General features: G+C 38.3%; 1 protein-coding gene across 2 annotated transcripts in view; it reads right to left on the reverse strand.

The window, feature by feature from the left end:
• Window positions 1–5,418: 5,418 nt before the first annotated feature.
• The window catches only part of SRPX (sushi repeat containing protein X-linked), an 88,828-nt gene continuing 66,952 nt past the window's right edge, over window positions 5,419–27,294 (reverse strand). For both annotated transcript variants that reach the window (XM_036016439.1, XM_028523449.2), the window contains 5 exons: window positions 26,545–26,666; window positions 25,634–25,813; window positions 23,952–24,085; window positions 21,510–21,631; window positions 5,419–5,978 (listed from right to left, as the gene is read on the reverse strand). In XM_036016439.1, the coding sequence (XP_035872332.1) occupies window positions 5,795–5,978; window positions 21,510–21,631; window positions 23,952–24,085; window positions 25,634–25,813; window positions 26,545–26,666 (742 nt within the window). In that variant the 3' untranslated portion in view covers window positions 5,419–5,794. The remainder of the gene's footprint in view (window positions 5,979–21,509; window positions 21,632–23,951; window positions 24,086–25,633; window positions 25,814–26,544; window positions 26,667–27,294) is intronic.

The raw sequence follows: 27,294 nt of genomic DNA on the forward strand, positions 1-27,294 counted from the left end.
CAACCCAACCCAACTGTAGTTTTTTTTAAGTGTTATTCAAGCTGTAAATTATTTATTTTTATTTTTAAAGATTTTATTTGTTTATTTTTAGAGACAGGGAAAGGAAGGAGAAAGAGAGGGAGAGAAACATCAGTGTGTGGTAGCCTCTCATGTGCCCCCCACTGAGAACCTGGCCTGCAACCCATGTATGTGCCCTGACTGGGAATTGGACCAGCGACCCTTTGGTTCACAGCCCACACTCAATCCACTGAGCCACACCAGCCAGGGCACAACCCAACAATAGTTTCAAGGAATTCTGGAAAATGTAGTTTGTTAAATCTCTCATCATCTGCATGATAGAAAACATTGAATATTTGTTGACTAAAGCTATCTGCATTAGCTACCACACTATGCCTGTCTTTTTTTATTATTTTATTTTTAGTTTTTATTAAGAACGAGGAGCCATCAGGGTATTGCAAGTCCAAGGGGGCACATTTCTGCAGTGGCAGGTAGTGGGCAGCTCTAGGGACACAAAATAATATTCTTGCCTGTCAGCAAATTGTGGTCTACTAGGAGAAACAACTGTGTAAACAAAATGTTTTAGAATTTTAAATTTAATATTAAGATTTTTGAAGTGTGTAAACTCAAGAGGAAAACATCTCAAATTTGGACATGCAGGTCTCCAAGTGAACCGCCCCCAACCTCCCAAAGATGTGGATTCAGCCTGGGCTGCAGGGAATCTGAGTCACCACAGGGTGGGGTAAGGAGATTGTGCCCCCAGAAGAGAGCAATTCAGACAGAAAGATCAGCTGTCCCAAGGCCAGTGGGCAAGAGACTTCTGTCTGTTCAGGATCCTGACAGAATGTGACTCCTGCAGGTAATGTTTCCAAAGAAGACTGGGTTCTGGAGTCTGATGGAGCAGTGCTGAATTCCAAACATTCCTCTTCCTTGCCTGGTGACCTTTCTTAACCTCCCACCTCTCAATTTCTCATCTCTAAAATGGGGACTATAATTATGCCTACTTTGTGGGATTATTGTGAGGTTTACCTAAAACCTTTCATGGAACAGGCTTAGCACAATGCCTGGCTCATTGCTGTCAATGAGTATTCAATATTAGGCCTTGTGGGAGAGGAAGAAATTTCTCTCTACCCTGAAAGGTTCTTTCAGCTGATCTGATCATTAAATCTACATGAGACAGATTAGCAAGAGAAGATAACCAAAGTTACACATATATGTATGAGAATCCTAAGTACTGAGAAAGTCAGAGACCCCACATGCAAGAGAGGTTCAGAGACAGAAAAGAAACATGTCTATTTGCCTCTCTTATCTTAAAGATCACTGAGTGATTCTCCCAACATAAAAGATTTTAAATGTTGTGGAGGCTGGCCTTCAAATTGGCCTCCTGTGATCCTCACATCTTGGTATCCATGTCCTCATATACTGCCCTCACACACTGAATAGGGCTTACTTGTGTGACCAACAGGATACTGTGGAAGTAACACTGTTTTCTGAGGGTAGGTAATAAAAGATGTTACTTTCACTTTGCCCTCTCTTGGACCACTTCCACTGGAAGAAATCAACAACCATATTATAAGAAAATTCATTCAACTCTGTAGAGAGGCCCATGTGGAGAAGAACAGAGGTGTTTTCCAACAACTGTGACCAACTTGTCAGTCTTGTGAATGAGTCATCCATTAAAGTGGATGTTCCAGTCCCAGTCAAGCCTTCAGATGACTGCAGCCCTGGACAGCATCTGACTGCAACATCATGAGAGGCAACTAGCCATAGTTGGTCAGCTAAGCTGCTCCCAAATCTCTGATCCTCATTCATTGTGACAGAAAATAAATTTTATTGTTATTTTAAGCCACTGAGTTTTGGGTAATTTTTGATGCCTGAATGGATGTTAATATAGTTATCAGCATCTCGAATATTAAGCCTTTCTTCATTCTGCTTTGGATGATCTCACTGCTTTTTTTCTCCATCATCCCCCAACCCATTCATGTAAGTTCAAGCCCAAGAGCTGAGTGAGGGCTTGTAGAGGTGATATCTGTAGTTCTATGGGAATGGCCTGGACTCCTCTACCTTCTGCCTCAGCCTTCACTAGCCTTTGATAATGGTCACAGCTCCCGTTGTACCAGCCTTCCACAGACAACTATATCTTGACAAAGTATTAACAAAACAACTTCCTGAAGGCATTGGAGAGTGGCCAAAAAGCTGGCAGATACTGGAGGGCAGTTGTCATTTGGAAGAGGGCAAATACACTAGGTAAGTCGTCAGTGTTACTTTTGTTTTGCATAAGGGTAGGTTTCAGTGGGCATCGTAGTAGAGTTGGGAGGAGTCTTAAATGAAGATAGTCTTACTGGGTTGAAGAACTGAAGAATGTAGGGGTGACCATAGCAGAACAGAGAGCACAGAATCACATCCTTCTTCTGTTAACCCTGGGCTTAATTTCTTTTTCTGATTCCCTGAGGTGTAAAGTTATCTAATTTCCTATATGTATTTATTGCTATAAACTCTCCTCCAGAAATACTTTTGCTGCATCCCACATGATTTCGTTTGCTGTAGTTTCATTTTCATTTGTTTCAAGATAATTTTTGTTTCCATTTTTATTTTTTTCTTTGACCAGTTGGTTCTTTAAAAGTGGGTTGTTTAGTTTCCATGTATTTGTAGATTGTCTCACTTTCTTTTTGTTGTTGATCTCTAGTTTTATGCCATTGTGGTCAGAAAAGATAGTTGGTATGATTTCACCTTCTTAAATTTGCTAAGATTTATTTTGTGTCCTACCATATAATTTATCCTAGAGAATTTTCTATGTGCGTTTGTGAAGAATGTGTATTCCATTTGGGGATGGAATATTCTTTATATGTCTGTTAAGTCTATCTTTTCTAAAGTATAGTTCAAATCTAATGTTTCATGTTGATTTCCTATCTGGATGATACATCTGTTGCTGATGGTAGAGTATTGAAATTCTCTAGTGTTGTAATATTGTCATTTTTCCCTTAAGATATATTCACATTTGCTTAATATGTTTTGGTGCTTAGTTGTTGGCAGTGAACATATTTGATTGTTATATCTCCTTGACGTATTGACACTTTTATACTTGTATAATGATCTTTCTCTCTTGTTAGCATTTTTGGCTTCACGCCTATTTTATCTGATATAAGTGTGGTTAAGCTTGCCTTCATTTGACTTCTGCTTGTTTGAAATATCATCCATCCCCTCACTTTGAACCTATGTGTATCTTTAGAGCTGAAAATGAATCTTCTGTAGGTAGCATAGTTATGTCATGTTTTTTAAAAACCCAGACAGCTACTCCATGCTTTTTGATTGGTGAGTTTCATTTATATTTATGGTGATTGTTGATATGCAAGGATTTACTACTGCCATTTTACATTTTGTCTTCTGCTTATTTTGTCTTTCCATTTTTTCTTTTTTCCTTCTGTTTTTGTATACCTTTGTAACTTGGTGGTTTTCCATGGCAATTTTCCTTTTTATGTTTTCTGTCTCAGCTTTAGATATTTACTTGTGGTTACTATGAAGTTTGCATGATACATTTAATGAATAAAATAGTCCTTTTTCTGCTGATAGAAATTTATCTTCACTTGCCTTTAAATGGTTCCATTCTTTTACTCTTCCACATTTGTCTTTGATGTCACAAATTATCTCTTTATGCTATGATTGCTTTACTGAATTATAGTAGTTGCAGCTATTTTTAATGTTCTTACTTTTACTTTTATGCTATAATTGTTTAATTTACTATTGTAAAAGAGGTTAAGTTTTCTAACTTTGTCTATTTGTCACCTTAATCAGTTTTGTATGCTGTCATCTGTTCAGCTTGAAGAGCTCCTTTAAACATTTCATGCAAGGCAGATGTAGTGGTAGTAAACTCCCTTTGCTTTTGTTTGTCTGGGAAAACCTTTATTTCTCCATATCTGAAGGATAACTTTGCCAGATAGAGTATTCTTGGCTAGCAATTTCATCTTTCAATACTTTGACTATATTAACCTCTCCTGGCTTGTAGAGTTTCTTTTGAGAAATTTGCTGATAGCCTAATGGGAGTGGGGGGAGTTCATTTATAATTTACTGACTTCTTTTCACTAGCACCTTTACAATTTTTTATCATTGACTTTTGACAACTTTATTATAGTGTGTCTTGGAGAAGGTCATTTTGCACTGAGATAATAATGTGTTCTATTAGCAACATGGACTTTCAGATCCATCCCTTCCCCAGATTTAGGGAATACCTTTCTCAGCTATTATTTCTTTAAATAAACTCACTGCTCCCTTCTCCCTCTTTTCTCCTTCTGGCATACCTATTTATCTTATGATTGCTTTTCTAATCAAATATGATAGTTCCTGTAGGGCTTCTTCACTATTTTAAAATCTAAATGATCTCCCCTCTTCTACCCGAATCATTTTTAAATTCCTGTCCTTGATCTTGCTTTTTTTCTCTTCCATCTGATTTGCTCTGTTTCCAGTGCTTTCTAATGTGTTTTTCCTCACCTTTATTGAGTTCTTCAGTTCCAGAATTTGTTTGATGATTTTTTTAGAATTTCATTCTCTTTGGTAAAGTACCCTTTTTGTTAATTAATTTTATTCCTAAATTCATTGAATTGCCTTTTTGAGTTTTTATAGCTCATTGAATTCCTTCCTAACAGCTATGTTGAATTCTTTATCAGTTAGATTGTAATATCTCATGTCTTTGGGTTTGGTTGCTGGAGATTGGCATTTTCTTATTTTAGTACTATATAATCATGACTTTTCATAGTGTTTGATATAGTATGCTTCTGTTGCCACACTTGAAGTGGGGAACACCTTTCTTATTTAGGTAAAGCTTTGTTTAAGTACTTTCTTCCCTTCTAACAGTTCAACAGGTTAGTAGCTAAGAGCCCTTCTTTTGTTTTCTAGAATGTACTATAACAAAAATTTTTGGTTTCTCTTATGAAAGCTTACTCATCTCTAAGGTTGGGAATTACAAATAGCAAAGCTGGTGTGGAAAAGAAAAACTAGGTGGTGCTAGAGTAGGGGGAGGTGTGTGTTAACTTGGGGCTTTGGGTTTACCCAAGGCCTGTTAGGGTGATCTTTGAGTGGGAAGGGGGTTCTCAGAGGTCCATGGGTAGATCTCTTGCTGGAATCCTGGGGCAGACAGCAGGAAAGGCATTCTTCCTTCAGCTCTCTTTGTCTGCCTTCTTCCTTTCCCTCCCCTAAGTCAGGGATGTCTCTCTTTGGAAGTCTGGAGCATTGTTGAAGAGCAATGGGACCATCCAGTTGCAGCCGAAGTGGCCTGGCAGACTTTCACTCACCCCTTTCACTTTTCATCTTCTCTGATAGAGAGGTTGCTTCTGAATCTGGTGATGCTGCTACTTTTTCTATTCTTAAAACACCACAAAAAAGCAGTCCTAAAACCACTGACTATACTAACTATGACTGGTGCTTGAAAAACAAAATGGGTTTTAATAAATTTGCTCCACAATATTTTATTAGTAAAAGTTTTATATAAAAAAAGATGTAAGAAAAGTTACCTGTCACACTGAATAACATATTGAAAGGATGTGTATGACTGTGGCTTTTAATTTCTCTACAAAATTAACCAGCCATAATAAAGAGAGTTAGAAATAGTAAATATATTTTTTTTGAACTCTTCGAAGTTCAAAAAGCATTGTGCTAATTTTTAAGTGCAAAGAAAGGTCATAATAAAATAGACTTTAAAAATTACAAATAAAAATCTGTACATCAAGGATATTTTTAAGGCCTTTCCATGTGCATATCACTATGTAGAAAGAGAAGAGGAACTGCAGAGAGAGGAACCATTACATCAGGTGTTACAGGTTTGCCCCATTTCAGCTTGCAGGACCATCTCCTCTTTTCTCAAGGGGAAAGTGTCAATCAGATTGAAGAGGGCCACAGGTGTCACCAGGGAGACATAGCGTTCCTTGTCCATGCCGTGCTTATCTACTAGCACCATGCTGAAGGAATAAAGTGGGATTCGCAGCAACAACCTATGGCAGAAAAAGAGAAGAATATGTCAGACCTGACCCCCAGGGGTTCTAGTGGACCAGCAAGAGCCCTAGAGTGACACAATGTTCAGAGAAAAGCTCAATGCCACAAAGGACTTAATCAGCCTTTTGACCCTTGCTACTCAAAGTGTGGTTCTTTGGATCAGCAGAGTTACATGCGATCATGTTAGAAATGGAGAATCCCACACACTCTACCCCAAATCTACTGAATTAGAATCTTCATTATTAGTAAGATCCCCAGATGGCTGGCATGCACATAAAATATTGAGTAGCACTGCTTTAGGTTATAATCATCAGAAAGTCATTAGGCCTGCAATGGTGCTATGAACCAATAGTTGCCACAAGTCATGTACAACAATACTAACAGATATTTTACATTAAACTGGAGTCAATACAACTTTGCAGACTAGGTTTGCACAACCACATATGCACCAGTACTAAGTAAGTGGTTATCAACAGGGGAGATTTTGCCCCACAGGGGTCATTTGGCTATGTCTGGACACATTTTTTGCTGTCACATTTGGAGAGAGGCCAGGGATGCTTCTTAACATCCTCCAATACACAGGACAACCACTCCCCCCAAAAAAGAATTATCCACTACCGAATGGCAATAATGCCAAGGTTGAAAAAGCCTGGACTAGGTAAAGCTGATTGATATAAGTTTCTAGATTTTGTAGTTCTTGTCCATTCAGTAGCCAGCTCAGGATAACAGTTAGCGGGGTTTGAACTTGGTCTACACCCTTGGTATATTGACTTGGTTATTATAATTTGTACCTCAAATAATAAAAAAAATAATTCAAATTGGTTTCAAAGGTCTGATTTTTTTGTATTCTATTTCACTAGAATTCAAACTGTCAAAAATATTATTTTTACATCAATGCAAACATGTTTAGATGAAGAAAGCCAAAGAAAGCAAACAGATGGATTAGCTGAGCCCAGTGAAAAAATGAGCCTGCTCAGGCTCTTATCCAGATTTTGCTTTTTAGTTTAGATATCTTGAGATCATGTGTGAGGCAGAACATATACTGCCATCTGGATTTAAAATAATTTTTGCCTCACACAAATGGATCAAAAAAGTAATTCAAAATCCAAACTGACAACACTTTCTTCTGCTTTTTAAGAAGGAGTTTGTGGGGACATGGGAATAATTTATATTTTATCCCATTGAGAAGCTAAATTATTATTCCACTTCTAGTGACTAGAAATAAAAGAGACAACACTGCAGTGTTTCTTCCACGTTTCCTGCAATGGTAAGAAGGGAGGTCAGGTGCAGATTCTTTCCAGAGGTGCTTTAATGAAGTCCAGTATTTAATGATGAATGTAGACCATGAAGTCAGGTGCGAATGGACAACTAAACTTCTCTGTGTCTTTAAGAAGAGAAGTATCTAGTTTTTTGATGAGGGAGAAATCCTAGCCCAGGGTGGGTGGTCCCAGGAAACAGAAGCATTGGGAAGTAAGCAGGTTGAGAGAGAAAAGGGCTAAGCAATGTTGTGGTCTCTAGAGCCTGTGGGATAGTGTAATCAATGATGAATTGGTACATTTGATGTTATAGTGCTTATTAGCCTAGGATGGAAATGCCTCCCATGGTGCTACAATCTGCTACCATACACATTCATCATGTGAGCCTTGTGCCTTGATTCACATAAAACACACAGAGAGAAAACCACCAGAGGAAGAGATAAGTAGATAGATCCACAAGCTAGGCACAAGCACAGAAATGCATCCCATTATGGCCAAGAGACCACAAATCTCAGGGATGAATGATCAGACACTCCACAAGATGAGAGCTGGTGCCAGTGGTATGTCATAGTTACACAAAGGTCTGTCATCAGATTGAAATATGTTCTTCCTGGAGAATCTACTAGAAAACTCTCCAGACTCCAAAAATACTATGGGAGGTTCTGATTCAAGATGGTGACATAGGAAGATCCTGAATCACCTTATCCCACAGACACACCAAATCTACAACTACATATGGAACAATTTCCTCTGGGAAAAAAAACACCTTAAAACTAGTAGAGTGATTCAGCCTATTAAGTGAACAAGAAGGAAACTACGTATAAGCTGGTAGAAAAGGCTGAGACAGTTTCTCCATAAACCACCTACCCCAGCATGATGACCCATAATTTGGAGGAAACTCAAAATTGAGAGATTCTCCCTGATGAGTGAAGTGTCTGTACCCCACATCAGGTACCCCAGCTTTTAAGATCTGCATCTGAGAGACGAGCTCTGTAAACATCTAGCTTTGAAAACCAACAAGACATGAGCCCCTGCAGGTCTGTTGCAAACTGAAAAATGGCAATTATAGTTAATAAAACTGCATTACATATTCAAAGTTGCTAAGAAAGTAAATCTTAAAAATTCTCATTACAAGAAAAAATAGTTTTTCAATTATATATGGTGACAGATGTTATATAGACTATTTGAGATAATCCTATAATATATACAAATATCAAATAATTATGCTATTCACCTCAAACTAATAATGGCATATGTCAATTATACCTTAAAATATGATATGGATATAAAACTTATTGCATTCTTAGTCCCTATCATCCTTGATATTCCTAGAAAATTACTCTAGGGAACATGAATTAGCTCATACGTCCAGATATAAAAGAAATGAGAGGAAGAAGGCAGGTAAGTGCTGATCTTGCAACACCAGGCACCCACCCTTTTCTTTAGGATGCTGACCTTCAACTAATTTATCATGGCTTCAGTGCTATTTGGAAATAGTATTCCAAACATACAAGAGAATTTTTAAATTCTCCAGGCATTCTTCCTCTCCTCTGTCTTGCTTCCCCTTCTTTGTTTAAAGTGGTTCTTTTCTTCTAGACTCTAGGGTGGAATTCAAAGAAACAAAACTTCCATTAGCCCAAACCCTTGTTCCTCACTGACAGGTCTGATAAAGGGGGCATGAGGCCTAACACATATTCTCTTAGGTAATGCATGTGAAGAATCTTTTATGTATGATATTTACCTGGACTATCTTTTGGCTACACAGTAATGATTTATTCTCTTTTTATAGGCTGCTTTGAGAAATTCCTATTTCTAAATCAATTGTGAAGCCTTTGGTAAAACACTAGGGCCAGTGGTTCTCCCAGTGTGGTCCCTAGACCAGTAGCATCAGCAACACCTGGGATCTTGCTAGAAATGCAATTTGTCATGCCACATTCTAAACCTACTGAATCACAAACTCTGGGGGTGGAGCCTAGCACTCTGTGTTTTAACAGCCCTCCAAGGGATTCCAAGGCAGGCTAAAATTTGATAACTACTGCATATTTCATTTGTATAACTTATTTGTTGCTTAAATCATCCTCAGCTTACAGAGGTCTATAATAGCCCCAAAACACAAAGCCCGAATGACAGAAATTTTCATAAATCAGATTTTTTCCTGTTCTTCAAATTTAAACAGTTTAAAATATCAAGATTTTATAAAGATTCCTTATAGTGTGTGTGTGTGTGTGTGTGTGTGTGTGTCCAAAAGAAACATTTAGCAAATTCTGCAATAGGTTTTTAAAGAATCATTTACATAGGATATAAACATGTAGTTCTAAATAAACATGAAAATTTATAATAAACATTCTCAAAGTAGCTCTTATGAAGCTGTTGCTTATTTAGAAATATGTGGCCCTCCAATTTTCCCAGCACCATTTATTGAAAAGGCTTTCTTTTTTCCATTGTATGTTTTTGGCTCCTTCATCAAAATTTATTTGCCCATGAATATATCATTTTATTTCTTGGCTCCCAATTCTGTTCCATTGGTCTGTGCATATGTTTTGCTGGCAATATCATGTTATTTTGATTATCATTGCTCTATAGTATAATTTGAAGTCAGGTACTGTGATACCACCTCTAGCTTCATTCTTTTTTTTCAGAATTGCTTTGTCTCTTCAGGGTCTTTTGTGGTTCCATACAAATCTGATAATTTTCTTCATTCTATTTCTTTAAAAAAATCATTGTGATTTTGATGGGGATTACATAAATTTGTATATTGCTTTCAGTAATATAACCATTTTAACTATGTTGGTTCTTTGAAACCATGAATGGAATTTATTTCCATTTCACTGTGTCTTTTTCAACCTCTTTTAATAATGCTTTGTAGTTTTCAGTATTTAGGTCCTTCAAATCCTTTGTTATTCAAGGTATTTTATGCTTTTTGTTGCATTTGCAAAAGGAATTGTTTTCTTTTTATTAGATTTCATTGTTAGTATACAGGAAAGCAGTGGATTTTTGTATATCAATTATGAATCCTGCAACTGTACAGTATTTGTGTATTGTTTCTAATAGTTTTTTGGTAGAATCTTTAGGGTTTTCTATCTACAGAATCATGCCATTTTGAAAAAATGAAACCTTTTCTTCTTCATTCCAAATTTGGATGCCTTTTATTTTTCTCTTTTGCCTGATTGCTCTGGCTTGGACTTTCAGAACTATGTTGAATAAGAGTGGTGAGAGTGGGTATCCTTGTCTTGTTCCTGATTTTAAAGAAAAAGCTTTCAGTTTTTCACCATTGGGTATGAGATTAGCAGAGGATTTTTCATATGTAGTCTTTATTTTATTGAGTTACTTTCCTTCTATATCCATTATTGAGTGTTTTAATCTTTTTTTTTTTTTTGAGGATGTATATAAAAGTGAATTGGCAAAATGTGGATAATTGTCAAAGTCAGTAGTGTGTATGAGGTTTCATTGTAATATTTCTTTTATCTGTGTTTGAAAATATCCATAAAAATCTCTTAAATGTCATATAAGAAGATTCAGTAATACATTGGCCACACATAAGAACACTAATGACAGAGAGCAAACATTCCAACTAGGTGAGATTATTCCCTTTTTTCTTTTTTTTATTTTTATTTTAATCATTGTTCGAGTACAGTTTTCTTCCTTTTACTCCCAATCCAGCCCACTCACTCAACACTCCCCACTTCCCTCCCATTACAACCCTCCCCCTAGTTTTTGTCCAAGTGTCCTTTAAATTTGTTCCCATGAACCCTTTCCATTGTCCCGTGAAATTCCCTCTTCTCTCCCCTGTGGTCACTGTCAGCCTGCCCTCTATTTCAGTGTCTTTGGTTATATTTTGCTTGTTTCTTTGTTTTGTTGTTTAGGTTCCTGTTAAAGGTGAGATCATATGGTATTTGTCTTTCACTGCCTGGCTTGTTTCGCTTAGCATAATGTTTTCCAGTTCCATCCATGCTGTTGCAAAGGGTAGGAGCTCTTTCGTTCTTTCTGCTGCATAGAATTCCATTCTGTAAGTGTACCATAGTTTTTTGATCCATTCATTTACTGATGGGCATCTTGGTTGCTTACAGCATCTACTATTGTAAATTGTGCTGCTATGAACATTGGGATGCATAGGTTATTTTGGATTGGTGTTTTAGTGTTCTTAGGATAGAGTCCCAGCATTGGAATTGCTGGGTCAAAAGGCAGATCCATTTTTAGTTTTCTGTGGAAGTTCTATACTGCTTTCCATAGTGGTTGTACCAGTCTGCAGTCCCACCAACAGTGCACTAGGGACCCCTTTTCTCCACAACCTCTCCAAAACTTGTTGTTTGTTGCTTTGTTTATGATGGCCATTCTGACTGGTGTGAAGTGGTATCTCATTGTGGTTTTAATTTGCATCTCTCTGATAGCTAGCAATATTGAACATCGTTTCATGTGTCTTTGGATTTTCTGTATGTCCTTGGAGAAGTGTCTGTTCAAGTCCTCTGCCCATTTTTAATTGGATTCCTTGTCTTCTTAGAGTGTAGTCATGTAAGTTCTTTATATATTTTGGAGATTAAACCCTTGTCTGAGGTATCGTTGGCAAATATGTTTTTCCATACAGTTGGTTCTCTTTTAATTTTGGTACTGTTTTCTTTAGCTGTGCACAAGCTTTTAACTTTGATGAGGTCCCATTTGTTTATTCTTTCCTTTATGTCCCTTGCTCTAGGGGACAAGTCAGTAAAAAAGTTTCTGCGGGAAATATCTGAGATTTTCCTACCTACGTTCTCCTCTAGGACTTTAATGGTGTCACGTTTTATATTTAAGTCTTTTATCCACCTTGAATTTATTTTTGTATATGGTGTAAGTTGGTGCTTGAGTTTCTTTTTGCATGTGGCTGCCCAATTCTCCCAACACCATTTTTTGAAGAGGCTATTTTTACTGCATTTTATATTGCTGCCTCCTTTGTCAAATATTAATTGACCGTAGAGGCTTGGGTTTATTTCTGGGCCCTCTGTTCTGTTCCATTGGTCTCTGTGCCTGTTTTTATGTCAGTACCAGGCTGTTTTGATTACAGTGGCCTTGTAGTATAGTTTAGTGTCAGGTATTGTGATCCCTCCTACTTTACTCTTCCTTCTCAAAATTGCAGCAGCTATTCAGGCCATTTATGATTCCATATAAATTTTTGAAGTGTTTGTTCTATGTCTGGGAAATGTGCCATTGGTACTTTAATAGGAATTGCATTGAATGTGTAAATTGCTTTGGGTAGTATGGACATTTTGATGATATTAATTCTTCTAATCCATGAACACGGTATATGTTTCCATTTGTTTGTGTCTTCCTTGATTTCTTTCCTGAGTGTTATGTAGTTTTCTAAATACAGGTCTTTTACCTCTTTGGTTAGGTTTATTCCTAGATATTTTATTTTTCTTTTTTCTATTTCAAATGGGATTTTTTTCTTGATTTCTGCTTCTGCTGTTTCACTGGTGGTGTGCAGAAATGCCTTTGATTTTTGGATATTGACATTGTATCCCGCTGTTTTGCTAAATTCATTCATTAGGTCAAGCAGTTTTTTTGTGGAGTCTATTGGACTTTCTATGTACACTATCATGTCATCTGCAAACAGTGACAGTTTTGTTTCCTCCTTTCCAATTTGGATGCTTTTTATTTATTTTTTTTTCTGATTCCTGTGGCTAAAACTTCCAATACTATGTTGAATAGAAGTGGTGAAAGTGGACAGCCTTGTCTTGTTCCTGATCTTAGTGGAAAAGATTTTAATTTTTTCTCATTGAGAATGATGTTGGCTGTAGGTCTCTCATATATGGCCTTTATTATGTTGAGGAATGCTCCCTCTATTCCCACTTTGCTGAGTGTTTTTATCATAAATGGGTGCTGTACCTTATCTAATGCTTTTTCTGCATCAATTGGTATGATCATGTAGTTTTTGTCTTTGCTTTTGTTTATGTGATGTATTACATTTACTGATTTGCGAATATTGAACCATCCTTGCATCCCTGGAATGAATCCCACTTGGTCATGGTGTATGATCTTTTTAATGTATTGTTGGATGCAGTTTGCCAGTGTTTTGTTGAGGATTTTCACATCTATGTTCCTCAGTGATATTGGCCTGAAGTTTTCTTTCTTTGTTGTGTCTTTATCTGGTTTTGGAATTAGGATGATGTTGGCCTCATAAAAAGAGTTTGGGAGTCTCCCATCTTATTGGATTTTTTGGAATAGTCTCTGAAGGATAGGGGTTAGCTCTTCCTTAAATGCTTTGTAGAATTCTCCTGTGAAACCATCTGGCCTAGGGCTTTTGTGTGTTGGGAGTTTTTTGATTATTGCTTCAATTTCTTTTGTTGTTATTGGTCTGTTCAGGCTTTCTGCTTCTTTTTCATTGAGTTTTAGAAGATTATATTTTTCTAGAAAGTTGTCCATTTCACCTAGGTTTTCAAATTTCTTAGCATACAGTTCTTTGTAGTAATTTCTTACAATCCTTTGTATTTGTGTGGTATCTGTTGTAATCTCTCCTCTTTCATTTCTGATTGTGTTTATTTGGGTCTTCTGTCTTTTTTGTCTTGATGAACCTGCTTAAAGGCTTGTCGATTTTGTTTATCTTTTCAAAGAACCAGCTCTTAGATTCATTGATCCTTAGAATTGTGCTTTTAGTCTCTATGTCATTTAATTCTGCTCTGATCTTAGTTATTTCCTTCCTTCTGCTTGCTCTGAGCTGTCTTTGTTGTTGTTCCTCAAGTTCTTGTAGACGTAGGGTTAGGTTGTTTGTTTGGGATGTTTCTAACTTTTTTAGGTGGGCCTGTATTGCTATGAACTTCCCTGTCAGGACTGCCTTGGCTGTGTCCCATAAGTTTTGGGTTGTTGTGAGTTCATTTTCATTTGTTTCCAGAAACCTTTTGATTTTTTCCCTAATATCATTCTTGACCCATTCATTGTTTATTAGCATGCTATTTAATCTCCATGATTTTGAGTGTTTTGTGTTTTTTTCCTTCAGGTTGGTTTCTAGCTTCAGTCCCTTGTGGCCCATGAAAATGCTTGGTATGATTTCAATTTTCTTGAAATTCTTGAGGCTTGTTTTGTGTCCTATCATGTGGTCAATCTTTGAAAATGTTCCATGTACATTTGAAAAGAATGTGTATTTAGCTTCTTTGGGATGGAGGGCTCTGTATATATCAGTAAAGTCCATTTCATCAAGGGTATTGTTCAATGCCACAATATCTTTGTTGATATTTTGTTTGGAAGATCTGTCCATTTTTTATAGTGGGGTGTTAAAATCCCCCACTGTAATTGTGTTGCTGTCCATATCTTTCTTGAAGTCCTCTAAGATTTTCTTTATGTATTTGGGTGCTCCTATGTTGGGTCCATATATATTTATAATATTTATGTCTTCTTGGTGGATTCTTCCCTTGAGTATTATGAAGTGACCTTCTGGGTCTCTCTTTATGGACCTTTTTTGGAAGTCTGTTTTGTCTGATATGAGTATTGCTACACCGGCTTTTTTTTCCTGTCCATTTGCTTGGAAGATTTGTTTCCAGCCCTTCACTTTCAGCCTGTGCAGGTCTTTTATCCTGAGGTGGGTCTCTTGTAGGCAGCATATATGTGGGTCATTTTTTCTTATCCATTCAGCTATTCTATGTCTTTTGATTGGAGCATTTAATCAAAATGCTCCAAACATAATCTGTTTACGTTTAAGGTTATTATTGATAGGTACTTATTCATTGTCTTTTTTGTACGAGTGTTCCTCTCTCTCTCCCTTTCTCTCTCTCTTCCTTTCTTTCCTTAAAGCAGTCCCTTTAGAATCTCTTGCAGAGCTGGTTTGGTGGAGGTGTATTCTTTTAGACTTCTTTTGTCTGGGAAGCTTCTTATTTGGCCTTCTATCTTGATTGAGAGCCTTGCTGGGTAAAGTAGCCTTGGTTGCAGACCTCTGGTTCTCATTACTTGGAGTATTTCTTGCCATTCTCTTCTGGCTTGAAGTGTTTCCATTGAGAAGTCAGCTGTTCGCTTTATTGGGGCTCCCTTGTATGTTACTTCCTTGTTCTCCCTTGCTGCGTTTAAGATTCTCTCTTTGTCTTGAAGTTTTGCCATTTTACGTATGATGTGTCTTGAGGTGGGCCTCTTTGGGTTCCTCTTGATTGGGACTCTGTGTTTCCTGGAGTTGTGTGATTTTTCTCTCATCAAATTAGGGAAGTTTTCCATCATTACTTTTTCAACTAGGTTTTTGATCCCTTGCTCTTCTTCTTCTCCTTCTGGTATCCCTATTATATGGATATTATTATGTTTCATATTGTCTTGCATTTCTCTTAATCCCTCTTCATTCTTTCTGAGCCTCTTTTCCTTTTCTTGTTCTTTCTGGGTGTTGTTTTCTACTTTGTCCTCTAGCTCGCTAATCCAATCTTCTGCTTCATCAACCCTGCTTTTCATTCCTTCTACTGTGTTCCTCAGTTCAGAAATGGCATTCTTCATTTCCTCTTGGCCCTTGCTGAGAGTTTCTATTTCCTTTTTCATGTTTATATAGTTTGCAGTGAGATTGTTGTAGCTTCCCTCTAGTTTCTCATAGCTCATTGTGAGTTCATTGAACTTCCTGATAATCATTGTTTTGAACTCTCTATCTGATAGGTGAGTTGCCTCTATTTCATTTAGCATTCTTTCTGAGGTTTCCTCCTTTCCTTCATTTGGGGATTGTTTCTTTGTCTTCTCATTGTTCGTGAGACTCTTCTTGTTAGCCTCTGTTTCTTATATTGATCTGTTCTGGTTCCCTGTAATTATTATGTGAACTTCTGTGGTAGAATACTTGTCAGATTCAGTGGTGCAGTCTCCTTCATGTATCCTGGTGTTCACAACTTCCCCCTACTCTTTTTTGTGATCAGTTGGAGGAGTAAGGCAAAATGGTTTAAGACAGCAAGACGGTATACTATGATATTTACATTAGCAGCCAGTAGAGAAGAGATGGATATCCTTTGGCTCCTTATAGTGTTAACCATGATCCTCCACCCCACTATCCACATTTTAGAAAGGATAGAAAGAAGGTAAGACTCTTATTGGGGATGAAAGGATTTTTAGTTGGAACTAGCAAGCTGTGAGGTTGTGGGAGGTCAGATTCTAAGGTAGGGTTGAAATAAAGATTAGTAAATAGGAGTAGTGTGTAAATGAATAGAGACAACCCCCATAATAGTATCGTTCAGGACATTGTAAAATGGGCTGAGATCAGGTAGGTGTGTTGAGTAGTATTTACAATTGTATGAATTAACTCTTATTAACAGTAATAGTAAAGCAACAGTCTTATGGCAGAATTGATGAGATCTAGATAACAGGAATAAGGAATATAGAACCTTGAGAGGTGTATTAATGGAACACAGATGAAGGATAGTAAATTATCAACACACTGTGACTTAGATACCAGGGGGAACCTATCAAATGACAGTATAACCAACCAAGCACAGATGATTATACAGAAAGGAAAAGAATACCAAAATACTATTAAAATAAAAAATGTCAGAAGAGTGAGAAAAAGATAATACAAATTTACAGTAAGTTGCAAGATAAAAACAAAAAACAAAAAGGAAAAAAGCAGAAGATGGAGTGCAGGCTAGATAAATTTGGCGTGGAAGGAATAATACTAGGATGAATGGAAGAGAAAGATAAGGGATCGAGAGATATAAAAATACTAAGAATTGAAAAATAAAATGTCACTTAAAACACAAGATAAAATCAATCAAACAACAGCCACAAAAACAAAACAAAACAAAACAAAAAACAAAAAAACCTCTTGTTGGTTTCTAACTGGCCAGACCAGTTTTTCTGATCTTGCTGGCTTCAGCTGGCTGAGGGACATTTGAAATTTTTATCACTCTTCCCAGCCAAATCTCAGTAAGTGTCTCAGGTACTATCCCCAGGACCAATCTGACTTTCCCCTATAGGACCCTGGGTGTTCCCGAGCACGCTTGCTCTCTGGAGCTCACTGCTGCGTTCTCCCAGGCTCCGGAGTCCCTGCAGAGTTCCAGCTGTATGATCTCAGGAAGCACCTGTGATGTTTTGGGATTCACTGTGCCATCTCTGGGGATCATAAAAGGGCACACCCATCCACCAATTTTTGAGTTTCGGGCTCTAGGAATGCACTAAATGCTGCGTCCTTTCTGGGTTCACAGCGAGAGAGTCAGGATTCCCTTTGGGGCGCATGCTTCCACAGTTCAGCACCGCAGGCTCCAGAAACCTGAGAACACCCGCGCCCTTTCCTGGATTGGGGCTGCGATGTCTGGGTTTTCCACCGATCCACACTCCCACCGGGCTAGGGGTGTGGGGGCTCTTCCAGGCCACCCCTGGTCATGCCGGATGGAGGCACTCACTGCTCCCAGGGCTCTGGGTGGGTGTTCACAGTCCTTGGATGATTTTTCCCCCCAGTCCGACTGGCCTCTCTGTGCCTTCAAGCAACAAGTTCTCCCCTGGTGTTGCTCAACCCCCGTACTCGGGGGAAGGAGCAGCGACTCCCCTCTCCCAGGAGCCCTGAGGCAGACCCAGGAGCACTGGGCCTGGGGATTGCAGCCCCCCTGGTCCCTGCACTGATTCCTGGGTCCCTTTTGTCCTGAAGCAGTCTCCTTACCATCTGGTTTTTCAATGATCACAATAATTTTTGATGTCCTGTTTTAAAAAATGTTTTGGTAACCTAGGCCACTTGCTCTGTTCCTTCGCCAATCCAGGAGTTTTCCTCCTCTTCACAGAAGCCGAGAATCATGCTGCCTAGAGTAAAGCTGCCATCTTTCCCCCCTCTGAGTGTTTTAATCTTAAATGGATGTTATATCTTACTGAATACTTTTTCTGCACCTATTGATAAGATTATATGATCTTTATCCTTTGTTTTGTTAATGTGGTATATCACATTGACCATTTTGTGTATGTTGGATCATCCTTATGCCCTGGAACAAATCCCTCTTGATCGTGATCTATGATTTTTTAATGTATTGTTGTATTTGATTTGTTTAGGAATTTTGGATCTGTCACCACAGATATCATTCTGTAGTTTTCTTTTTTATGATATCCTTGCCAGGTTTTAGTATCAGGATTGTGTTGGCTTCATAAAATGTGTTAGGAAGTATTGCCTCTTCTTCAATTTTCTGGAAGAGTTTGAGAAGTACAGGCATTAAATCTTCCTTGAATGTTTCACAGAATTCACTGGTGAAGCCATTTGGTCCTGGACTTTTATCTTGGGAGAGATTTTGATGATTGCCTCAATTTCCTCACTGCTGATTAGTCTATTTAGATTCTCCAATTCTTCATGATTTAGTGTAGGAAGGTTATATATTTCTAGGAACTTATCCATTTCTTCTAGGTTATTGATTTTGTCACATGTAGTCCTTCATAGTATTCCTGTGTGATCCTTTGTATTTCTGTGATGTCTGTGGTAACTTTTTTTACATTTCTGATTTTGTTTATATGGGCCTTTTCTTTTTTCCATAGTGAGTCTAGCCAGGGGGTTGCCAATTTTATTAATCTTTTCAAAGAACCAGATTTTTGTTGTATTAAATTTTCGTATAGTTCTTTTGTTCCCTATTTCATTCAACTTGAATTTTTTATTATTTTCTTTCTTCTGCTGACTTTGGGTTGTTTTTGTTCTTTTTTCCTAGTTTCTTAGGATGTAATGTTAGGTTGTTTACTTAGGATTTCTCTTGTTTCTTGAGGTAGGCCTGTAATGATATAAACTTCCCTCTTCTTTCTGCTTTTGCTGTATCCCAGAAGTTTTGATATGTTATAATGTCATCCTCATTTGTCTCTCTATATCTTTTGATCTCACCTTTTATTTCTTCTTTGAGCCAGTCATTTTTAGCAGTATGTTGTTTAATCTGCACATATTTATAGGTTTTTTAACTTCCTTTTTGCAGTTGATTTCTAATTTCAAAGCATTGTGGTCAGAGAATATGCTTGGTATGATTTCAATCTTCTTAAATTTGATGAAGCTAATTTTGTGACCCAACATATGGTCTGTCCTTGAGAATGTTCCATGTGCACTGGAGAAGAATGAATTATTTGATGTTCTGGGATGAAAGGCTCTGTAAATGTCAGTTATGTCCGTTTGATCTAATGTGTCATTTAAGGCCGATATTTCTTTTTTGATTTTCTGTCTGGGCTATCTAAAACTGTCAATGGAGTATTTAAGTCCCCAACTGTGACTGTGTTTCTGTCAGTTTCTCCCTTTAGTTCTGTTAGTAGTTGCTTTATATAGTTTGATGCTCCCTGATTGGGTACATATATATTTAGAAGTGTTATATCTTCTTCATGTAGTGTTCTTTATCATTATAAAATGTCCATCTTTGTCTCATTACCTTTGTTATCTTGAAATCTATTTAGTCAGATATAAGTATGGCTATACCTGCTCTTTTGTGGATGCTATTTGCTTGGAAAATAATTTTCCACCCTTTCACTTTGAGTCTATCATTGTCTTTGTAGATTAGATGTGTCTCCTGAAGGCAGCATGTGGTTGGGCTTTGTTTTTTCATCCAATCTGCTACTCTGTGCCTTTTTATTGGTGAATTCAGTCCATTTAAATTGAGGATAATTATTGATATATGAGGATTTCTTATAGTCATTTTATTTTATTTTCTTGTTTTCTGATAGCTCTGTGCCTCCATTGGTTCTTCTCCTTTGTGTTTCTGCCTATTATTTTTTTGGGTGATATTCCATACCTCTTTTATCCCTTTTTAAGTTATGTGTCTCAGTTTTTTGTTTTGTGTGTGAGTGTGACAGAGAGAGAGAGAGAGAGAGAGAGAGATTGATTTCCATTAGGTTTACTTATGAAAAAGAAAGTTTCATATATACAGCAGGCCTTTTTCTTTTGAATGCATCTGACATTCATCCTCCTTTGCAAATTCAGACCTTTCACCCACCCCTTTACATTTTTGTTGTCACAGATTATCCCTGTTTGTGCTGTAAGTTTGTTGGTGATCTTACTCATAGTTTTGTGAACTGCTATTCTTTGTTTCATGTAGAATAATCCCCTTGAGCATTTTCTGCAATGGATGGGTAGTGAATTTTGAGACGATCTGGTACAGATCTCAAAGGAGGTGCTAGATGCAAATACACTAGGACAAAAATATAAATGCCTATGAGTGTACCCAGACTTCTCCCTCCTTCATTCAAATGAAGGGAACTTGGGTATTCTATTTTTCTTTTTTCCCATTCCTGACCCTCTAAGTTTTTTACCTGGGTGGGTGACTCTTTTTAGTTGGAGAGAGATATAAACAAAATACGGGATGGGTCAAAAAGCAAATGGAAAATAAAGAAATGAGATAAACTATTATGTCAATCTATAACATCACTTGCTAAGGACATATTTCTATCTCTCTCAAGGAATTTCTGTGACCCCCTTTCAACATCTGTGATAGGGTTTAGCAAGTGTTATTTCATTTTCTTCTTCCTGGAAATACAGAAAGACTATATTTTCCAGCCTCCGCTGAAGATCAGTCATAATCATGTGATGAGTCCTGGCCAAGGGGCTAGGAGAGAGAGCAATTTTATGTTTCCAACATGAAGTATAAAAGAGTAGTATGGTTTGTTTTTACTTTCTCTCTTCCACTTTTGAAGAAATCTGGAAGCCATGAGTCTGGATGTTGATGCTATGAGATGGTGGAGCTGCCATTAGCTTGGGACCCTGAAAGGCAATGTAGAGATCTGCACTGTCCCTTACAATGTGTGAGAAAAAAAAGATTGGTGAGAAAGACTTTCAGTTTTGCTTTAGCCTAATTTTCTTTTTCACAATGATCAAGAGATATAAATAAAAATTTGGGGGTGTTCTGAAATTACTTTTTGGCTGCTGAATTCTGCTTCTTTGAAGCAGTATTACTCAGAGTCTGCAACACCATGGTTCTGGCTTTGTGAGTATTCCCAAAATAAAATATAAGTGTTAAAATGGGGAGATAGACAAGTGTCCTGGAAGTATGGAAGAAAAAGAGGCCAAGATTGGAAAGGCTCATTGGATGCCTACCCTCTTAATAAGACCAAGGATTGCTTAAGTCTTTTTTGCAGGTTCTCCTCTATCCATCCCATCCCCCCGAGGTGGAAAAAAAGAACAAAGGCAAAGTGAAAATATGTGGTTGGAGGGTCAAATAAGAGAACACTGGTAATTACCTATTATATGATACATTTGGATAAGTAGCAACATGCCAACTAACATGACTATAATACTCCCAGAATAAAAGCAATTAAATGTTGAAAGTTACCTGGAATCAATACTGAATAGAAAGAAATCAGGGAAACTGATCAGAAAAAAAAGTACTTTTATAGGGGAGAAAATTTAAGGACAGGATGTCCCCCTACCTGAGCTGCAAAGCTAGGGCTGGAGGCATAATCTTTGCTCCTATTCTGCCAATAAGGGTCGGGAACACGCCTACCAGCTCTACCACGGTGATATGTCGAAGATCCAAGCTGCACTGTGCTTGCTGTAAAAAAGAAAAACAACAGGGAATGCATGAGCATGGCTAAAGAAAGAAACTTCTGTGTTGAACTGCAGACTGACAGAAACAGAATTGGTCTGTTTTTGGAAGTTTATTTGCCCACTCCACACTGTCTTGAAAACAGTTGAAAAAATTGGGGCGAAACCGGTAGCTGTAAAACCTTAATACCTTCCTAGAGAAATCATTCAGAAATGGCTTGGCAATGGGATTTTGAAAACATAAGCAAAATAGCAGTCTCTGTCTTTCCAGATGGGTTAAGACCTTACATGAGCCAAATTTCCTAGAAAGTGTCCAAGACCACCCCCAGAGGATTCTAAATTTGTCTTTTCAAGGAGGGATGATTATTTCCAGAGTCCCCCTATCTGATCTTATGTCCACCCTCCACATCCTCTGATCTATGTTCCCCACATCCAAATGCATCAAGGAAACAAGGATGAAAGGTTCCAGCTCTCTGAGCTAGCCCTTGGCAAGAGCCTCGGAAATGTGGCCCACTCAATCACATGCCAGAAGGTCTCACATCAGGAGCAGCAATGGCAGTAGGGAACAAAAAGTAACATAATATGAATCTGTCTAAATGGGAAAAGAAATTTGAACCTCCTGAATTATTAGAACACCAGTTTTTAAATTACAATTCCACTGAAACAACCCCATATGGGATGACAGGGGGGGAAAGTTAGAAAAGGTAAAAATATACTTTTTTATCATTCTAACTGAAACACCTAAATCAATCAAACTTCCCTGGAAGGCTCTGGTTAAAATATATTGATTGGGCAGAGGTCACATATAAACACCTGGATGCCAAGTATCTTTTCCAACCTATTGATTGGTACTTTAGCTAGTATGCAAATGAATGGGCTAGACTAGGGCAGGAATCAGCATATTTTTTCTGCAAAGGGCCAGATAGTTAAATACATTGGGCTTTGTGGGACTGGATGGTCTCTGTCCTAATCAATTGTGTCACTGTGGTGCACAAGCACCCACAGACACTGCACAAATGAATGAGTGTTGCTGTGTTCCAATAAAATTTTACCTACAAAACCATAGTTTGTCAACAAAGAGGAAAAGCAAGCTATCTGACTTAATAGTTTATCTCTGGAATAGGAAGAGGTCAGGAAATGTATGATCATGGAATATAGCCTGCAAGGCCAATTGCCCAAAGAGTGGAGTGGTGTGAGCCTGTGTTACCTGAAGAGCAAGTCCCCTAGCTAGGACAAGGCAATACAAGGATGGAGGTAAGGTGGCAGGGATTGAGGATAAAGACACAATGAATTGGGGTCCTATCTGAGAAGCCTGAAAAACTTTGTATGGTTGTTCAGAGTTCACAGGAAGTCCTTCAAGTACATGAGGAGAATTAAGACTTATCATTCATTGTATTAATGCTTAAATGAGAAGTAAAATTGTAACTTTTGTTAAACCAATATTGTTCTAAACACTTAGTTCCATTCACTGTAGCAAATGAAATATTGCTCAAAAAAAAAAAAAGTGTAGCACTGTGTCCATGACCCAGTGCACATTCTGACTCATTAGCATTCGGTCAAGTTGGCTACTCTTATTGCAAACCAGCTTAACAACAAAAATTAAGCAAGTTCTACTTTTTTCAATTTGTAGTTGTTGTTGTTGTTGTTTAAAGATACTGGTTGCCTCACTTAGTTACAAAATTTGCCCACCTGAGAAGGTACATTTCCTAGAAAAGTATTCTTTAGATTTTAAGGTGCTTAGAAATCACCTGGTCTAATTAAAATATAGGTTCTGATCCAGTAAGTCTGAAATAGGCTCGAGGATTTGCATTTCTAGTGAGCTACCAATTGATGCTGATGCCACTAGTCCAGGAACCAGACTTTGAGAACCAGTGTTCTAAAGATGGTCATCACTCTCTGAGGAGCTCTGGGAGAGCTGGGGAAGCTCACTGGGGGTAGAATCTGAGGCATGGGGGCTCCTGGACTCCCCTTATCTTTTCAGCCAGCTTCTTTGGGCTAACAATTGATTACCTCCAGCCCAGACATATCCTAGACAGGTTCTGTAAAGACAATTGTTTATTGGCTGGGCCTGGACAGCATGTCAGTGAGGCTTATTAGTGAAGACAAACTAATGGTATTAGTTGGAAAATGATTAGGTTAATGTTGGGGAATCAACACTAATCAGGTTATGCCCCAGAACCAGAAATGAACAGTGGTAATTCTAAAGTGCCAGTATCATGAAGCTCATAGCAAATGGATTAGGCATTGAAGCTGGCCTTTACTTTTAATGAAATGACTGGATCATCCCAGCTAAAGGTCCCTTCCTTGTCCTTACCCCATGGACTCACCTGTAGCATTCCAAGCTGCAGCCTGTAGAGGAGGTTTCGGGCTGTGGGTGTAGAAACAATAAGAAGCCTCCTTTTCTCATAAAACTGATCCAGAAGTGCAGCAGCTGTTCTGACACCCACATTGACATTCATGGCTATAATTAGAAAGGGCCAGATAGGTCAGAAATGCTCTACTTGTTCTGGCTCAACATAGCCTATGATGGCACACAGAACCATATATGTAAGAAGTGGACTCGGGTATAAAGACTCAGTTGTGAGAAGTTGTTCAGGAGGTGGTCCCAAGAAGTACTGGTAGAAGAGTGGGAAGTATATTACTTTCCTCTTACTGCTGTTGACAAACCACCAGAAACTTAGTGCCTGAACACACACAGGTGTATTTTCTTGCAGTCCTAGCCATCAGAAGTTTGGAAATGGTTTCAGTGGGCTAGAGTCAAAGTGTTGGCAGGGCTGGGCTCCCCCAAATGCTTTAGAAGATAATCTGTTTCCATGCCTTTTGTAGTATATAGATGCCACCTGCATTCTTTGGCTTGTGGCCCTTCCTCCATCTTCAAAGCTGGCAGCACAGCCCCTTCAAATCTCTTGTCTCTCTGACCTTTGCTTCCATCATCTTTTTCTCTGGTTTTGACAACAGTTCTTTCTCTCTTGTGATTACACTGGGACCACCTGGATAATACAGGATACTCTCTCCATCTCAAAATTCTTAATTATATCTGCAACACCCCTTTTGCCATGTCAGGCAATATATTCACAAATCCTGGGAATTATGATATGGACATGGGGGAGTTGGTAGGAGGGGGCCATTATTCTCCCAACCTCAGGAAGTGAGATGGGGAAGGAAAGAAGTATGTTCTTTCTACTTTAATGTATAAAATTGAAGAACTTCGGATATTTAGCTGATGGTGCATATCTGTCTGTCTCTCTCTCTCATCTGACTCTGAATATCTGGGATTAAAGGGGAAGTATAAAGAAGAGAAAAGATTAGAAAAAGAGACAAAATAGGAGTATTTAAATTAGAGATATGTCCAGAATTTTCTGACTAGTCCAAATTCTGTAGTATTATTGATTCCTAGTTCAAGTTTTGTTCCTCAGTAAGAATAGTTGACATGTATTGAGGGCTTACACTGGGCCAGGCACTGCTCTATTCCATTGCTCAATGAATAACTTCATTTCACTCTTACAACAACTCAGATAGTAGCCATTATCTGTCTCATTTGACATAAGAAGAAGGATTATAAATATCCAAGGTCTGCATGACTTTCAAGCCAGTGCTATAAAAGAGGCATTATATTGCTTGTACATGTGGTATACTGCTTTTGTACAAAAAAATGATTACATTTGTAGAAGGGAGAAACAAGGGTAACTACAGCAGGCTTTGCTGATTCATAATGTCACTAAAGGCTGGTCCTGGGTCCCCATCCAGCTTCTTCCTTAGAAGACATTAGAAATGTCTTTACATTAGAAAATTTCTAAAGGGGAAATCAGAAGAGGCAGAGGCAAAGGATGAGGGTGGGTAAGATGACCTGCAGCAGGGATCCAGGGACAATTTTCATTTATCTGATAAAGAGGGATAGCATTGAACCTTTTGAAGTATGTAAAATGAAACCATTCCTCCCTGTACTGGAATCCAGAACCAAGGAATTTTCAGGTTCTGCTGCTGGTGATAGAGAAGGCTGCACACATACCTGCACAGGTGGGCTCCGTGCCAGACCAAGCCAAGTTGGACTGACATACTCGGGCAGGGCTACCCTGTAGTTCATAGCCGCCAATGCAGGAGAACTCACAAGTGGCTCCATAATTATCTCCATCACTGGAGCACTTCATGTAACCATTCTCTGGGGGGTTGAGTTTGCCACAGCGTCTCACTGTAGGGACACAAGTCCAGGCAAGTCTCAGTTATGAGCTCCCCTCCACAGAGTAACCAGGGAAAGTGAGGTCTCAGATGTACCAGCTTTGTAATCAGACTTCTATATCAGTATGTGAAATGAATGAAGGGGCAGGGATGGCTATCTGGCCAGGGAATGTGCCTTGGAATGGTCACTGTTTATACCAGTGAAAACACTGAGATCAACTGCTTTAGCCCCCTGTGTTTTATATGAGGAGCTTGAATGCAGAAGAGTAAATATGGTTGGTTATTAATTAGCTGTCCAAACCATGAGGCATAAAATAAACCTTAAAACACTTTTTTTTCGGGTAGACCAAAAGTCTTAGAACACCAAAAACATGATCCAGTGGCCCAATCTAGGGAGTTTCTAACCTACTTTATAGAAGGACTTGCAGGCTTTTAGTTGGTCATCCAAACCCAGGGATGAAAAAGTTATCAAATAATATTCTAGTACAGCCAGGACTGGTTCATGTGAGACTAGCTTATCACTCTCTCAGACTCCTTAAGTAAGCTGCCAGCACTGAACCTCATCTGGATTTGTATTGGAAAATTTAATCAATAAGGTGGTATACTTTCTTGGCCTCATTAGAGGTGAATCCAAACTGGGAAGTATCCTTATAGCAGTGGGTGCTTATAGAGGGTTCTTGCTTGAGAGCCTGCTTCCCTTTGCTCTTTTAAAGAGGGGGAAAAGCCAATAATCAGTATTCTTACCTCTTACTTTAACTCGAAATTTGCAAGTGCCCTTGTTCTCAGCTCGGTCATAAACTGTGTACTGAATCTTGTGGTCTCCTTCTGGAAAGTTCGAGCCTGGTGGGAGGCCTTTTAGAATAACACTTAAAGGTGGGGAAATGGAAAGAACAAAGATGATGATTATGGACCTAGCAACACTTAGGCCATTGTGGGCCTAAAGACCAAAGATGACCATTACAGGCATTTGTTGAACAACCTGCAGAGGATGGAATGATACAGAAGGGCAATCAGTTTGACTAGAACAAACATTTATTGAAAAATATCATTTTTGAGCTTTACTTTGTTTTTGGAAGAGTTGTTTGAGATCAGAAAATGGTAGTCTCAAATTCCTGGGAAGTTCATATTTATTTTTCTCACTGGAAAGTAGAACAGAGGATGGAGGAGGCTGAGAACCCAGGACCTCAGTTATAGTCTAAGCACTCATTGGCAATTTGGGCCTGCATGAGGTGTTACAACTTTCTTTTTCTATCTGGGCCAGTTGAGATATTTGCTGAGCAAAATTAAAGTTCACTGTGATTCTTTGGTGATAATAATAATATTGTTTGTTGTACTTATACAAACCTTATTTCTGGGACTTCCAGTCAAGATGTGGGCATAGGTAAACACTGCTCACCTCCTCACACAACCATATCAAAAGGGAGCCACTGTTGGTTCCCTGTAGCAGGGACACTGTCAGGCATACATCTAGGAGTTTTACATATAGTAGTTTGT

The sequence above is a fragment of the Phyllostomus discolor genome, chromosome X (assembly GCF_004126475.2).
Source record: "Phyllostomus discolor isolate MPI-MPIP mPhyDis1 chromosome X, mPhyDis1.pri.v3, whole genome shotgun sequence".
In the NCBI taxonomy this organism is placed as follows: Eukaryota; Metazoa; Chordata; class Mammalia; order Chiroptera; family Phyllostomidae; genus Phyllostomus; species Phyllostomus discolor.